Source organism: Pristiophorus japonicus, chromosome 22 (assembly GCF_044704955.1).
Source record: "Pristiophorus japonicus isolate sPriJap1 chromosome 22, sPriJap1.hap1, whole genome shotgun sequence".
In the NCBI taxonomy this organism is placed as follows: Eukaryota; Metazoa; Chordata; class Chondrichthyes; family Pristiophoridae; genus Pristiophorus; species Pristiophorus japonicus.
This window is the reverse complement of record NC_091998.1, coordinates 23,023,509-23,040,747: the sequence shown is the minus strand read 5'-3', so window position 1 is coordinate 23,040,747 and position 17,239 is coordinate 23,023,509. Positions and strand designations below refer to the sequence as shown.

At 41.9% G+C, this 17,239-nt stretch overlaps 1 protein-coding gene across 6 annotated transcripts in view; it reads left to right on the top strand.

Moving 5' to 3' along the window:
• mapk8a (mitogen-activated protein kinase 8a) overlaps positions 1 to 17,239 on the top strand; it is a 133,126-nt gene that overhangs the window by 98,223 nt on the left and 17,664 nt on the right. For all 6 annotated transcript variants that reach the window (XR_011588358.1, XM_070865760.1, XM_070865757.1 and 3 more), the window contains 6 exons: positions 3,256 to 3,421; positions 5,902 to 5,973; positions 7,811 to 7,993; positions 10,556 to 10,680; positions 14,157 to 14,220; positions 15,577 to 15,654. Coding sequence is in view for 5 of the 6 variants with exons in the window: in XM_070865760.1 (XP_070721861.1) it covers positions 3,256 to 3,421; positions 5,902 to 5,973; positions 7,811 to 7,993; positions 10,556 to 10,680; positions 14,157 to 14,220; positions 15,577 to 15,654 (688 nt within the window). In the remaining variant the exon portion in view is untranslated. The remainder of the gene's footprint in view (positions 1 to 3,255; positions 3,422 to 5,901; positions 5,974 to 7,810; positions 7,994 to 10,555; positions 10,681 to 14,156; positions 14,221 to 15,576; positions 15,655 to 17,239) is intronic.

Below are 17,239 nucleotides of genomic sequence, written 5' to 3'. Positions count from 1 at the left end.
ATAAGCATCTTATTGACATGTAATGTTATTGTTCATGCCATACATCGATGCAGTTAATATTTCAATCCATTACAACATAAGAAATAGGAGCCAGGAGTAGGCCATTTGGCCTCTCAAGCATACTCCGCCATTTAATAATATTATGGCTGATCTGCCCGCTCCCCATAAACCTTTCACTCCCTCACCGTTCAAAAATCTGTCTATCTCCACTTTAAATATATTCAACAACCCAGCCTCTACAGCTCTCTAGGGCAGAGAATTCGATAGATTTATGACCCTCTGAAAGAAGAAATTCCTCCTCATCTCAGTTCTAAATGGGCGACCCCTTATTCTGAAACTGCCCCCTAGTTGAAGGCCAAGCCTATTGATGCAGGTGTATTTTCTCCTGCCCCTTTTAGTTGCCCCTCTTTCTCCCCTGCGCCCAGATAGGATGATGGACCTCTGCCAGTGCTGATGTTGTTAATCCTTGCATCATTTCTGTCCAATTATGAATGACTGTTGCTACGCTAGAAGGTGTCGGATTCTTTATAAATATCACTGGCGGAACTCCACACACCGTCTACAACAATTGGGTCGTTTGGGAATGAATTAGATTTTGGATTAAAGTACTGTAGCTGACTTGTGCAAAAATTAACATTTCTCTTGCAGCTTTTCCTTAATGTCTCTGTTAGTGTTTGCTGCACTCTTATCGTTGTGATTGCAGCATATTATTTTGTGCATTTTTTTAAAGTAAAGGTTGACTGCAACTATTTTTTTGAAGTTCTTCCTGAAAGCATCTCGAGCTTAAAAGTTCCTGAACAGATAAGCACAGACATTATGGCTACAGCAAACATCCATTAAGGCAGAGTCCATGGAAATGAAATGAATACTGAACAGTTGCCAGAATATTGTTATAAACTCCTAGTGGGAAATGGATTTTATCTGTTGATCCAAACTTTCTTGGTTCTGGAAGTGCATCATTTGGAGGGAGAGTTACCCATGCCTTATAATTTAAATGCATCATGTGGCACTAAGTCCCACAGATGAGGAGGGAAGTGTTTACAACCATGGTGGAGCCGCTATAGCTTCAGTTCTAGGCTAGGCAGGGGAATGCAGCTCTTGTTCCCTTTCCTGATTATTATCTAATGAATCTCTGCTGTCAGTATTAGTGGAAAGAATAGGGTTGGCTATTCTGCATCCACAATCAGTCCACCAACATTCACTTTCTAGATTCATATGAAAGACCATTTGGTCTAGGTACTAAGTGGCTACTGGATGAATAGCTGCTGTTTTCAGGAAAAAGGGGGAAATGTAGGAGAAAGTGTTGAGAACAGCTTAAATGCTCTTTACAAGGACTGACTGAACAACAAGAAGTTGTATTTATATGGAGCCTTTAACGTAGTGAAACGTCCCAAGATGCTTTGCAGGAGTATTATGCGAGATAAATTAGATACCAAGCCACATAAGTAGAAATTAGCGCAGGTGACCAAAAGCTTGGTTAAAAAGGTATGTTTTAAGGAGTGCCTTGAAGGAGGAAAGCGAGGCGGAGAGGTTTAGGCAGGGAGTTCCAGAGCTTGGGACTTAGGCTACAGAAGGCACAGCCAAGAGTGAAGAATTAGAGGAGCGCAGATATCTTGGGAGGCGTTTGCGGGGCTGAAGGAGATTACAGAGATAGGGAGGGGCGAGGCAATGGAGGAATTTGAAAATAAGGATGAGAATTTTGAAATCGAGGCTTTGCTCAACAGGATACATTGATCAAGTGAGTTGTGTTCCTCCTTTCCCATTTTCTGAGCAGTTTTCTCCTTCTGAACAGATGTTTCACTTCCTGAGGTACAGTTCCATAGGCAGAGCTTGCCTTCAGGTAGCCTGACAATGTGCCCATTATTCCCATGTGAGCCTCATCCGTCTACAGGATCTGTGTAGGATATTGCAGCTGAACCTGATCCTGTCTACTCTGGCACCCTTTGGGAGATCAGCCAATTTAGCACAGATCAAGGATTGAACTTTTTTGAGTCCCTTCTTGATCTGTATGAGCCAAAGGTGGTCTATACATAGAATGTACAACACAGAAACAGGTCAATTGGCTCAACTGGTGTTTATATTCCACACAAGCCTCCTCCCACTAATTACTACTTCCCACCCTGCCCCCCGTATCCCTCTATTCAGACTCTTAGGGAAGTTCATAAGGTAGCTTGTCCACTTGTAAAGCTGATAAAGTCTCTGTTGCACAAGGAAAAGCAAAACACAATGTATGGACTTTATCATTATGTCTTGTTTGCGATCATTTCAGCTGTTCCAAACATTTTCCCCTCCTCCCTGAATATATTTGGTATTTCTCTAGTAGGAAAGGAACTGATTACAGTGCAGCTCAATCCTCTCTCAGATCCTTCCCACTGAGATAATAGATCATCTCTCTGTGCTTTGTAAATGTAATTCTAGTGTTTGGACAACACTGATGAGAAAATGTTATTTGGCTTTGGTGAATATTAACGAAAATTATTAGTTGTATGATTTTTAAAGTTTTTCTCCAGCCGAAGAGATAGAATTACTGCACAGCAGCAGGGATGCATGCAACACCCTCTGCGAGCCCTTTGTTACTTCTAAGATGTACAACTAATAAGAGCTATTCCTACGAAACATAATTTATTAGAATGCTTAATAATAAGGGCCATTCTGTGCTGCTGCATTCAGTGTGAAGTGGCTTTAGATGTGTATCAATGTAAATGCAGCAGTATAACTCTGGAGTTAGGTCTACAATCTTGATGCGAAGTTTACTAAAGCTGGGAGATGTGAGACCAACCCTAGTAGGTAGTCTCGTTGCTGCTTGAGTTTCGGATCGGCTGCAGCACAATGGAAGCCTAGTTTTATGGCGGTCAGCTAGATCACCTGGGAACTTTCTAAAACCAAAACTAACCTCCTAACGTCCTGACCTTGAAATTTAACAGGATGGTGAGCAGAGCTCTGCATATGAGCATTTTCGTGCATTCACATACAGCTCCTTTGTTGCTAGGTAGGAGTGACATGCAACCAGCAGTATAACTCTGATCTGACTGCACATCACACTCAACGCCTGATATCTGTACTTTTAGTGTCTCTTTTAGCCAGGGCTCTTTGTCATATTGCTGTACTATATTGTGTTTGTCTTTTATTAAATTCTACCACTAGTTCTGTGTTTTCAATTCCTCGTGTTCGCTTGTACTTTGATACTGTTAGGAATGGGCTAGAATTTGTGCCCCCACAACCAAATAAAAACTTGATTTTGTTTCTAACTTTTAGGATCTGAAGCCAAGTAACATAGTAGTGAAAGCAGACTGCACGCTGAAGATCTTAGATTTTGGACTAGCAAGAACAGCAGGAACTAGTTTCCTGATGACGCCTTATGTGGTTACACGATACTATCGTGCTCCAGAGGTCATTCTAGGAATGGGATATAAAGAAAATGGTTAGTGTGTACTAAAGTATGTGCATAAATGGAGGGATAGAAGACAAGCTTGTTTCCTTGGATCCAGTGAATTGGTAGTGTCCTCACCCTATTGAGTCATTCTGGATAAAATTACTGCAATTACATTTCTGACTGTAAATTCAAAAGAAGGGTTTTAATCTCATCCAGTCTTTCCATCTGTGTTCTTAATTTGAATCATTTTTAATGTAGATTTAATTACGGTTAATAATGGGAATATGTGAGTAGGCGAAGATAAATTCCTGATGTAACCTGCAGTGTTGGGATAAGGAGTATTGGTTATAAGGCCACACCAACTTGCTGCAAGCTTATTCTTATTGATAAAAGTCTATAAACTGGTTCCAAACCAGTAATGATGGCTGTTTTTTCTAGTTCAAGAATTCTTTTACTCCCTTCCTTAATTAAATTGTGAAACTAAATAAAATTCCCTTTAGAAGGAATTTGATTAGTAACCAGAGAATTATACAATTTTAGACCATTTTTGTAGATTTAATTTTGAAATATCCATGTTTTAAAGACTCCTCTGCCCTATTTACTACAGCACAGCCCAGAGCAAAACATATGAACATCAGAAATAGGAGCAGGAATAGGTCATTTAACTCTTCGAGCCTACTCTGCCATTCAATAAGATGGATGATTTCTACCTCAAGTCCACCTTTCCATACTATCCCCAACAGCAATCAGTCCTTTTTCAACAAAAAAAAGGTACTGAAGTTGTGTTATACTAGATGGCTCCATGTAGGACCACTTGCTGGTGGTGACTTTTTGTTAATCTAGGCACAGGCACTGGGTTGCAAAGTACATGGACCTTTCATCTCTGGGCCCTGAGTTAGAAATTCATTCCAGGCTAGCAGTATACAACCCGGAAATGAGTGTTTGGTGCCAACTCAATTGAAATATAGAAGTATTTAATCCTGAAAAAGATGGCAGCGGCTATACAGCTTCCACATGTCTGCTCCTTAAAAGTGAGGGGGATCAACATCAGCTTCTGTGTGGGGAAACTGCATTTTAATATTGTGGTGTCATCAATGGTATCTTAATTATGAGTTATTTTATTCTCTGCAAATTATATGTAGAGAATTCCAGAAATATGCATCAACAGAAACTCCATTTTAATAACTGATATTCTCACAGTGCTGTATTTTGTCAGTCTACTACGTTGCTATGCTAAAATATATTTAGTGAAATTCATGAAAGTCGTTTCCAGTAAATGCTGAAGAAGTTCTTAATCTTTAATGAACATTGGTAGTGCAGGAGAGTCTGCCAGAGCACATGGATTGTGGGATGCAATATGTAAAATGAATGCATATTTTATGGTAACATGAGCTGAGCATAGATGTGTTCTTTTTATTAATCCATCTGTATGTGCTGTAAATGTGCTCCCATCACATAGCGTCATTACTGCATTTGCTATAGTTGCAAAGTTGGGGGGGGGAGGGAGGTGGGGGAGTTGTATTGGGAGCTCCATTAATATGTCATATGATTTTCCAGCTGTGTAATGTTTCTGGGTGTCCCGCACACTCAGTACATGTAAGACTTGTCGGTGTTTTGATTCTAAACAGTAATTTTGGTTTAAAAAAAACCTGCTTCAACAAAATAACTCTCCCTTCTTTTATGCTACAAACTTGTAGTGGATTTGTGGTCTGTTGGGTGCATAATGGGAGAAATGGTTCGTCACAAAATCCTCTTTCCAGGAAGGGACTGTATCCTTAATGCTGCTTGCAGTGATTGTGTTGAGGCAACTTGCATTTTGCCATTTGAAATCAAAGCCCTCGACAACTGATACAGTTTTTTTAATGAGTTTTAAATTGCTCTCCCTTTCCTTGATTTCAAATTATCCAGGTAGGACCTGTAGCTTTTTCTTAATGCAAATCTCTCCTTTGGAGAGGCTGCATCCGGCGATGGGACATACAGTCTCTGCTGGTTATTTTGACAATGTTTCCAAGTTTATATGTACTGACCATCTATGCTAAATCTGTTGTGACCATATTCCCGAAGCCCTACATTGCTCGTATGTGTCTGGCCCATGCAGTTGCACAGAATCGAACAAAATAATGTTAGTGCTGCGATCAATAAACTTTTTTTTGTTATAAAATTCATATTAACCTTTAGTGATGTCTAGCCTTGAGGTTCCAATTACTCATGGGAATCATTTCCGGTTTCTGTTATATGACCACATTCAAAAACATTAACCTGAAGCATGTCTTCACTGGTAAGAAATAGCTGATGATTGCATGGAAAGAATCATAAGATTGACATTTCTGAACAGGATTTGAGTCAACCTCGATCCGCTCTTGTCATTCAAGATTGCTGTTCAGGAGCCAGACACAAACAGCCTCTTTCTCCAGCATTCATCACCATGTGTCAGTCATATCACAACTTGTCCTTGTTTGTCTGTTTTACCTTTTTCTTTGAATCCAATTTCTGCATGTTAATTTCATGTCATTGCATTTTGTTTTCAGTTGATATCTGGTCAGTTGGGTGCATCATGGGAGAAATGATCAGAGGTGGTGTGTTGTTCCCTGGTACAGATCGTATCCTTCCCTTTGACCTTGAGCATAGTGTTCAAAGGTTCAGTTTAGTAGTCCAGATTCCCTTGTGTTTGCAAGCCATTGTACTTGTTTTCTTCCTTCCTGTGTTAGGATGTTGCATGGATGAAGCAGTTGTATCGCACATGAAGCCTGTTTTAGAGCATTATCCGATTTTCCTTGCATGTGCCATTAATTCATCTTGCATTTCTGTTGATACAATGAAGTGATTTAAAATTCAGGTTTAGCATTGAAATTCCAGTACACTACATTTCTGAACGGTAGGACATGGGCCTATCTTGCAGATCTCCCCTCTCCCCAAGAGTTTGTTCCGATCTCAGCCATGTTATTGTGGGGCAATGCAAGTGAAGTCGAAACCATTCCCCACACGACTCTTTTGGCAATAGCAATTGACCGATTACAGAGCAGCCCTAACCGATGTCTGAGCGCAAGTTATTTGAGAGCATGGAATATTTCCATTTAAACAAAATAAAGCGGATTTAACTTCTTGGTATCCAGCACCTCGTGAATATTTTTTTCTCCCTCTCCTCACCTTGGCCTCCTCTGCACTGAGATGTCGTTCCATAGGCAACAGTGCTTTCCCCAACGTAAACTGTTCAGCCTTGACTGTACTGTAGGCCCAGTGTATCACAGACTTAATTCTGTCTCTTTCCTGCACATAACCAGCAAAGATTAATAATCCATGAGTTTAGAATCCAGTTGTAGTAACCCCTGAGTGAGATCACACACTCTCTCACAAACACACACAAGATCAGTGAACTCTGCACTGACCAGGGATTGAACTTGAGATCTTCCTGCTGTTACATACTGTAATCTTGTTGAGCCATCAGGAGAATTATGTAGCTTGTGAATTTATTTCAATTGGTACTTAATCTATTTGACACCAGCAGTTAAATGCACATTGAATGTGTCTAAATGGACTCCTGAAGCAAGAATGAATAAACCAGAAAACTGACTGTTGTGCTTAATCAGAAAGACATAACACCAAATCACATTCTCAGATTAGCTGATACAGCTATATTATATTGCTATGAATATAGTTCTATGTTCACTGATGAATAATCATTTTTAAAGTGTCTTAACTACAGTAATACACAAACATTTACAATACACTAAAAGTATTAATATTTTACAATTTAAAGAGGCAGCCTCTGAATTTAAACCAATTGTATTGATATTGAACCTGTCTTGTTTCATTATTGCACGTTGTGTGTCCCTGCATTGGATCTCCTTTATTCCAACTTCTTTCGCCCTCCTCTTTTTTAGGTGCTTTATTCATGCCTGTGATATAAATGCAGCTGTAATTTAGTTGGGATCTAAGCCAAACCCATGTTTAAAGCTACAGTGTCTCTTTTGTCAATTGAAATTTCTATGGTGAACTTTGAAACACGTACGTTTCTGTATTAGGTGTACCACCTGGGTCGTTACTTTCCAAGGTGCTAACAGTAAACTTAAGATGATTGAATCGCTGGAAATTTCCAGCTTGTTTGTATAACCTTTCAAAATGACACTGCAGCATTCAAACTGGTTAGAAGTAAGTATATATCTAAATTACCAGCAATTGCAGTATTTTGCTTTCTGGTCATCCATTTTAAGAACCTTGGAGAAAGAGGGACAGTGTCTATTAATTTTAGAAAAGAGTTATTCAAGTCCTGTGCTTTAATAGTTCAATATAATGGTTTTAAATTCATATTTTAAAGTTTGGAAAAAGCAAATATCACCCGAGTAACTTCAAAGTGACAATGCTAAAGTTATTGAAACAGCTCGGCTGTTTTTCCTGTGTGCCACGTCTGCAGTATTTTTCTCAGCTACCTAACTCTAGATATTGATCAATGGAACAAAGTGATTGAACAATTAGGAACGCCAGCCTCTGAGTTCATGAAGAAGCTGCAGCCTACAGTCAGGACATATGTTGAGAACAGGCCCAAGTATACAGGCTACAGTTTTGAGAAACTCTTTCCAGACGTCCTCTTTCCTGCCGACTCGGAGCACAATAAACTGAAAGGTAATGGAAATGTTCAGTTTTTAACAGTCTTGGCGGGGGGGGGGGGGGGGGGCTATTTTTATATTCATATATTTATGTTGGTGTTCACCAGAATAAAGTGCACTGTTTAGAGAGAGTAGTAGTATTAGGCAGTCCCTCGTGTTGACGATTACCCGCTTCCACACCAAAAAAAAGTGAATTCACAGGTGTTTCAATGAAGGACCTGACATTCCAGTCCCGAGTTATATCTTGAAGGGTGGAAGATGCCCGTGCGTGAATTCTTTTAACGTTGCCCAATAGCCACCACACGGACTTGACAGAGCAAGGCCTTGGTCCAGTGGCAAGGGTTAACCAAGACAACTGGAGATCAAGCTCTGCTGTGCCATCTCTGGGCCCCGATCCCGCTGTTAGAAGCTATGCCGCTCCTGGGCCACGACCCCTCCGCTCCTCGCCTCTGACCCCGCCGCTCCTGGGCTACGACCCTGCTGAGAGAGAGTAGTACTTCCAGCAAAGCTCATAATAGGTCACCTCAGTAGACCTGGAAACCAATAACTACACTTCTTCCTAAGGGTTCAACAGCCAGATGATCAGAACATTTAGGGCGGTATTCGATCAGCTGCCTGTTATATGCTGCGCCTGATACTCAGTTGCATTGACTGCGGTGGAACATTATATCACTATAACGGGCGGCTCATCCAATACTGCCCATTTTGCGCCACCGCCCGAGACGAATTTCCAAGCCACAGTGCTGTAGTCTCAGTCATGACTCTGACCGGTGCCCCTCCTTGGTGTTGAAACCCCGCTCTTGTGTTCGGTCAGTCTTTACAGCCTGGCTAAGAAGTAACTGAATTCACCCAGGTGATGGTCAGTTGGCACAGTGGCCTTGAACTAAAATTCTGGATTGTTTGCAAGTTGAGTATTTAATTATTAAGCTACTTGGATGCATTCAGCAGCAACCACAGTGCCACTGCACCATATAACATTTTAGATACTGGGCTGTTAAATTGGCTATTGTTTTGTTGTCTTGGTTCTGTTGTTTCCACTGTTAAAACTTCCAGCACCCTGTTCATTCTTGTAACATGTGAGTCCTGGCATTAATATAACATGAGATAAAATATCTTAAAACTTGGGCTTTTGTAGAGATCTTAGCAACCAAGTAACCTCCCCAAATAGATTAATAAAAAGCAAACTCTTTATTTCTTTGTATTTTATATCCAGTTTCAAAGAAAGACAATTGTGTATGGCAGCTCTGGTCTGAAGCAGCTAGGGTTGCGGTAATTCCAAATAATGCTGCTGAGTAATTATAACATTTTACAGGAAGCAAGGAGGCCTTTGAACCCATTGTGTTGGCTCTTTGAAAATCAGTCCACTTAGCCCCATTCTCCTGTCCTTTTAACATGTGCACAGTCCATGTATCTGATGATCGAAGATATTTCGACTTGGCTTATTGACTGAAATTTGTGTCTCTAAATTGGTGTTGGCCGTGGCTCAGTGTTCGCACTCTCAACTCTCAGTCAGGAGGTCATGAGTTCCAGCCCCATTACAGAGACTTCAGCACATAATCTCGGCTCACACTCTAATAAAGTCCTGAGGGAGTGCTGCACTGCTGGTGGTCCCATTTTTTGGATGAGTCTGTCTTGCCTATCAGGTAAAAGAACCCAATGGCACTTTTCACAGTGGAGTTCTCCCTGTTCCCACAATCGATTTTTTTTATAAACAGATTATCTGTGTGACTTTCTGATTTTGTGCGACCTGGCTGTGGGCAAATTGACTATCTTGTTATCCTACATTATAACAGTGTCTACACGTCAAAAAGTATTTCATTGGCTACTTCCTAAGGCCATGAAAGGCACAATATGAATGCAGGTTTAGTTGTTTTTCTTTCTAAGTTGAACATAAGAACATAAGAAATAGGAGCAGGAGTAGGCCATATGGCCATTCGAGCCTGCTCCGCCATTCAATAAGATCATAGCTGATCTGATCATGGACTCAGCTCCACTTCCCTGCCCGTTCCCCATAACTCTTTACTCCCTTATCGCTCAAAAATCTGTCGATCTCCGCCTTAAATATATTCAATGACCCAGCCTCCACAGCTCTCTGGGGCCGAGAATTTCATAGATTTACAACCCTCTGAGAAGAAATTCCTCCTCATCATCTCAGTTTTAAATGGTTGGCCCCTTATTCTAAGACTATGTCCCCTAGTTTTAGTTTCCTCTATGAGTAGGAATATCCTCTCTGAGTCCACCTTGTCGAGCCCCCTCATTATAAGTTTCAATAAGATCACCTGAACTCTTCTGAACTCCACTGTGTATATAGAAAGAAGTTAAGTTGCACACCACTAGCTGAGTTTCATGCATATGTTTGAACAAACATTCTTACTTTTGTGTGTCAGAAGCACCTGCTCCAGGAATTATGAAATTCTCTTGGCGTCCCTGTGTGTCTGGCTGATTGCTGACTAGCAAAGCACTTCATTTTGTAATCACTTTTTCATAGTGCTTATTTTAAGATGTACGGTACGGTTATAGATATTCAGGTTTATGATCTGTGCAGTACTTACCTGGAAGTTTCCCTTCTGTGTTGCAGCAAGTCAAGCCAGAGATTTGTTATGTAAAATGCTTGTAATCGATGCATCGAAGAGGATTTCCGTGGATGATGCTCTGCAACACCCTTACATTAATGTTTGGTATGATCCTGCCGAAGTAGAAGCTGTAAGTGTTTTGGGTTTTTTTATGAACTGTTATCTTGAGCAGATATTGTTCAATGTAAATGTGTAACTCAAATAGCTTTGAATGTGAAGTCAGCAATTTAAAACTCATTTCTGAAATGTGAGCAAAAAGATAACAAAAGTTAAAAATCTCAGCAGTCTAGAATTTAAAAATATATTTAATCTGCTATTTGGTAGAAGAGATCAGATTAGATATCACCTTAAGAACATCATAACATAAGATCAGGGAAAAATAGAAAAACGTCAAAGCTAAAGGCACTATATCTGTGCGAAGCATTCGCAACAAAATAGATGAATTGATAGCATAGATAAAAATTAAAATGTTTGATCTAATAACCATTACGGAGACTTGGCTGCAAAGTGGCCACGGTTGGGAACTAAATATTCCAGGATACTTCATTTTTAGAAGAGATAGGCGAAATGGAAAAGGAGGAAGGGTAGTAAAGGATAATAAAGGTTGGGATAAAGACAGTAGAGATAAAGGATCTTTGCTCGGAAAATCAAGAAGTAGAATCAGTTTGGGTAGAGCTAAGAAACAGCAAGGAGCAGAAAACATTGGTGGGATTTGTTTATAGGTCCCCAAACAGTAGTGGTAATGTGGGGCACAGTATAAATCAGGAAATTAGAGGCACATGTAACAAGGGTAATACAAGAATCATGGGGGACTTTAATCTACATATAGACGGGGTAAATCAAATTTGCAGTAATAGTGTAGAGGACGAATTCATGGAATGTATACAAGATGGTTTTCTAGATCAGTATGTTGAGAAACCAACTAGAGATCAGGCTATTTTAGATCTCGTATTGTGCAATGTGGAAGGGTTAATTAGTAACCTTGTAGCAAAGGGGCCTTTAGGGAAGAGTGACCATAATGATAGAATTTTACATTAAGTTTGAAAGTGATTTAGTTAAATCCGAAACTAGGGTCTTAAATTTAAACAAAGGAAACTACTTAGGTATGAGGGGGCGAATTGACTCAGGTAGATTGGGAAGCTACATTAAAAGGTATGATGGTAGACAACCAATGGCTAGCATTTAAAGAATTAATACATAATTTACAACAAACATATATTTCTTTAAGGCACAAAAATCAGATTAACTTGTCATTTATCTCACTGCTGTTTGTAGGAACTTACTGAACACAAATGAATTGCCAGGTTTACTTAAATAATTCACTTCTTCAAAAGTACTTAATTGACTGTGAAGCATTTTGAGACATCCAGGGCATGAAAGACTATATAAATGCAAGTTCCTCTTCAGTTGTGCGTTATATGGTATATTGTTCTGTCCTTCATTAAACACTTCGTTGTTAGACTTACTATGAGCAATGCCATGGATGATCTGATATTTAAGAAATTGTTTTGCTGCAGTAATGAAAATGACGTGCTGTTGGTCAATAAAGCTGAATAAATTGAGTTTAGAAGGGTAAATGTGTTGAGCGTTTTGAGGTAAAGGTGAATGAATTGGATCAGGGTAGCAAGAAGAAGTGTACTTTCTGTTCAAAGTATTTCCCTGTTTCGACAGCTCAAAATGATCGAATGCTGTTTACTGCTGCAATCAAAATGTTAGTTTTACAAGTTATTTATATCCTGACTAAAACCTGACATTTTCAGACTCCACTCCTCTCCCCATCTATTCCAACGACAAATTGTAGGGACAAGCCATCCAAATTTTGATGTTGCTGTGTGAACTTTAATAGCAGCTAGAATCTTGGTTCAGCCTGAGAGAGCTGCCTGTTCTCACCAAAACCATCAGTAGCTGAGCCCACAGCAATACCCAGGCAGTTGTGAATATAAATGGGATGACACCTCTCCCCCTTCTCTCTCTCTCTCCCTTTCCCCCATCTCTCTCTCCCTTTCCCCCATCTCTCTCTCTCTTCCTTTCCCCCATCTCTCTCTCTTCCTTTCCCCCATCTCTCTCTCTCTCTGTCTCTCTCCCTTTCCCCCATCTCTCTCTCTCCCTTTCCCCCATCTCTCTCTCTCCCTTTCCCCCATCTCTCTCTCTCCCTTTCCCCCATCTCTCTCTCCCCTTTCCCCCATCTCTCGCTCCCCTTTCCCCCATCTCTCTCTTCCTTTCCCCCATCTCTCCCTCTCTCCCTTTCCCCCATCTCTCTCTCTCTCCCTTTCCCCCATCTCTCTCTCTCTCTCTCTCTCTCTCTCTCTCCCTTTCCCCATCTCTCTCTCTCTCCCTCTCTCCCTTCCCCATCTCTCGCTCCCCTTTCCCCCATCTCTCGCTCCCCTTTCCCCCGTCTCTCGCTTCCCTTTCCCCCGTCTCTCGCTCCCCTTTCCCCCGTCTCTCGCTCCCCTTTCCCCCGTCTCTCGCTCCCCTTTCCCCCGTCTCTCGCTCCCCTTTCCCCCGTCTCTCGCTCCCCTTTCCCCCGTCTCTCGCTCCCCTTTCCCCCGTCTCTCGCTCCCCTTTCCCCCATCTCTCGCTCCCCTGACCCCCAGTTCTCGCTCCCCTTTCCCCCGCCTCTCGCTCCCCTTTCCCCCGCCTCTCGCTCCCCTTTCCCATGCCTCTCGCTCCTCTTTTCCCACGTCTCTCGCTCCCCTTTTCCCCCTTCTCTCGCTCCTCTCTCCCCCAACCTCTCGCTCCCCTCTCCCCCATCTCTCGCTCCCCTTTCCCCCATCTCTCGCTCCCCTTTCCCCCATCTCTCGCTCCCCTCTCCCCCATCTCTCGCTCCCCTCTCCCCCATCTCTCGCTCCCCTGACCCCCAGCTCTCTCGCTCCCCTGACCCCCCAGCTCTCTCGCTCCCCTGACCCCCCAGCTCTCTCGCTCCCCTGACCCCCCAGCTCTCTCGCTCCCCTGACCCCCCAGCTCTCTCGCTCCCCTGACCCCCCAGCTCTCTCGCTCCCCTGACCCCCCAGCTCTCTCGCTCCCCTGACCCTCCAGCTCTCTCGCTCCCCTGACCCCCCAGCTCTCTCGCTCCCCTGACCCCCCAGCTCTCTCGCTCCCCTGACCCCCCAGCTCTCTCGCTCCCCTGACCCCCCAGCTCTCTCGCTCCCCTGACCCCCCAGCTCTCTCGCTCCCCTGACCCCCCAGCTCTCTCGCTCCCCTGACCCCCTAGCTCTCTCGCTCCCCTGACCCCCCAGCTCTCTCGCTCTCTCCCACTTCTCTTCCTCCCCCACCTCTGCCCCTATGCTATAGTCTATATTGGATGCCTGGTTGCAAGAGTTAATTGCGTTGACATTCACCTTAACTACTACTTTGGCGTAGCCTGTATGCACTGTGCTGAATTGTTGGTAACTATTTTTAGACCTGAATGTTGCAGACTGTTCTCAACCTGTGATTTATAGTTCATTTATAATCTGCTTTCAATTAAACCATATTTCATGAAGCACTAATTGAGCAGACCTTTGGTTAACCACAGTTGTGTCCTGTTGCATGAGATTTTGTGTACTGTTTAAACATCTGCAGAGAGTTAAGGATTTGTCTTAACAGGATTTCAATTTATTTTTCCAGCCTCCACCCAAGATCTATGACAAGCAGTTAGATGAGCGGGATCACACTATAGATGAGTGGAAAGGTAAAGGAATATTCTCAGAAACCAGGATCTTGGCTCTGCTTCATGCTCCAAATATTCATGCTCAAGAACTCCACTTGGATTTAACATAAAATGCGTGTTCACGGAGAGAGGTAGCCGGTTTTTAATGGAGTTGCTTAAACTAGCTTTCAAATGCTCATTCCAGAGTAACTAAATTAATTCATTATCTACAGTCAATGGCTGAGGAAAGTGTAGGGGGGGAGTACTATTTGTTCAAAGTGCCCTCCCTTTTTATGGAATAAAATACTACAAATTGCATTAAAAATTCCTTTTCTTTTAAAAACTGACTTTATTCTTCGTGCTGATCTGAGCTCCTCGGGTAGGGTCTCCCTTCCCGCTGAGACACCCTAGTGACGTCAGTTAGGCAGAACATCCCAGAGCGGCTTCATTGAAGACTAAAGTCTGGGGTGGGGTGCGGCAATATTCCCCCTAATTTTTTTCCGAGTGCGCGGCCCATTGACAATTTACCACATGTGCGAAATCTCCCATTGCAAAGCCGGTAAGCGGCCTGCGCAGGACCACTACAGCTACGCAGCCGTGCAGTTTAGCCGGAACATTGGTGGCGGGGGGCTAACTTCAGGTTGGCATGGGAGCTGTCCTCACCCCGGGAGGTCACAGTACAAACTAAGAACCTAAAATTGCCAGTCTGTAACAGGGATTCTCTGAATCGGACAGCTCTTAGGCCAGTTTGAAGCCACTCTGGGGCAACCAGCACGTTTCCCCAGAATTGATGTTGGCCTCTTTCTATATCTTCAGGGTCAGCACTACAATGCAAGCTTTTATTAAAAAAAAATGAAAAGTTGAAGAAATATCTGATAAATATCAGACTTCATGCTATAAAAAGATGAGGTACTTTCAGCAAATTTTTTTCCCTACTGAAGTTAATTGTATTATATTCTCAACGATTTAAATCGCAAATTTGAAGTAGGATTGTTTTAAAATGTGTTCATTAATTGCTTTCTGTTTTGTAAAATGTTATTGAAATAAACAGAAACCTAAAATTTTGCAACACAGAGCAGTTACTCGTTTGGAGTGAGCTGTCCCTAAAAGCCTCATTACAGTTGCAAACGTCTAAATAGTTCATTTCTCCATGAAAATGTCCAGTAAGTGGCCTCAGGTTATAGTTTTTTCTCATACAGATTTTCACACAAAACAAAACTGGTTCTAGGGATCCTGCAGTGCAGAATGGATAGAAGTTGCCTACGTCAAGGGTGGGGATTTTCAGAACTCCAAAACCATTCTTAATTCCAAACCATGCAGGTATATCAGTGTTTGCATTCTAGTGATCGTATCACCCAAGTATTTTAATAAGCCAATTTTTTGATTTGTTGTCTACAGAGTTGATATATAAGGAGGTCCTGGAGTGGGAAGAGAGAATGAAGAATGGCGTTATACGAGGACAGCCACCTTCTTTAGGTTAGTTATTGCAAGAATATTTTGGTACAAAAAAGGGCACATTTGCAGTGGTAAATATCTGTGTGTCATCTACAGAGAGTTGAGACAGATACTGAACTTCCTCCAACCAACTCCTTCACCTGAATACAGGTTTTAAGAACTGCAGGTACAGACTACAATCTCTTGATCCAATTTATATCGATTCTATTCAACAATCTACCTGGAATTTAAAATCAAGTCATTCAGATGTGTGGTCTTTAGTATATTTTAAATGAGGTACCTTTATTTGGAATCAGACCAAATTAATTAGTGAACAATTGTTAGGAGTGGGTATTGAGTTAAAGTTGAACTCTTGTTCACTAATTCATCTGGTCTGATTCCAAATAAAGGTACCTCATTTAAAATATACTAAACGCCGCACATCTGAATGACTTGATTTTAAATTCCAGGTAGATTGTTGAATAGAATTGATATAAATTGGACCAAGAGAATTGCAGTCTGTACCTTCAGTTCTTAAAACCTGGCGATGTAGATGAACCTGGTTCCAAATTGCAGCTACAATTGGAAACGGTTCAAAACTTACAGCAAGTGGTATATATTTTTACTGGTAACCCGATAACTACCTGGGACTTGGACCAGTTACATTGTGTGTCAGGCCCTTTGGATACAGTTGCTGCAGGAAAGAGGGGAGAATGGGCACACAATAGGTGGTGCTGGTTTACTGTTCAATACCACTCAATAAACTGTACATAGTGCAACACTACCATCTAATGGCAACAAAACTTTACTGCAGCAACAACATTCCTTGCTTCTAGTATTGATAGAATGTTTTGCTTGCACCTGGCATGTAGATAATGATAATTTGAAGTCTGCAGGTGGTTGATTACAAAGCGTGCTTTTGCCTGAAGTGTCCTTTTGCAGCATCGTCGCACTGGCCGAGATCACTGACAAGAAATTGAACCTGGGACCTTCTTAGTCTTTCTTGCCCAGCTACCTACTGGATCTATTTACTGAGCCACCAGCAGCACTGATGGCTGATTGAGGGAAGTAAGCATTTTGCCATTGGATGGCGACAGTTTGCACCACTGGTCTCAAACCATTATTCTGAGCTTTGTTCCCCAGTGTGAGTACTCAGCAGTTAAAGAACAATACATCTGCGATTGCATTATTAAATCACAAACCCTAAATAACCCTGACACTTACAGCTGTAACTTGGTTTACTTAAAAAAAAAAAAAGTTCTTATCCTAGCCATTTTCTTTAAAAAAAATGTCAGCTAAGAAATTCTATACATCACAGATTCCTTTTTATCCAAGCAGGATCTCGGCACTGCAGGACCGGAGGAGCCTGTGCCAGAACCAACAGCAGGTCCTCCAGCATCAAAAGTTAAAACAGCGGTGCCGAGGAAAGGGAGTGTAGGGCAGAGACCGCGGGAGAAATTGAGGCCTCTGTCCCTCCACAACTCTAATGTACTTGCTTCATGGGTTCTTTGCTTAAGAATTCATAACAGCCCATTGCTATTAAGAACTAGTTGGTTTATTATCAAAGGTTTAACAATCACCGTACACATTACCAGTTCATCCACTAGGCTCACAACTGCACACCTTG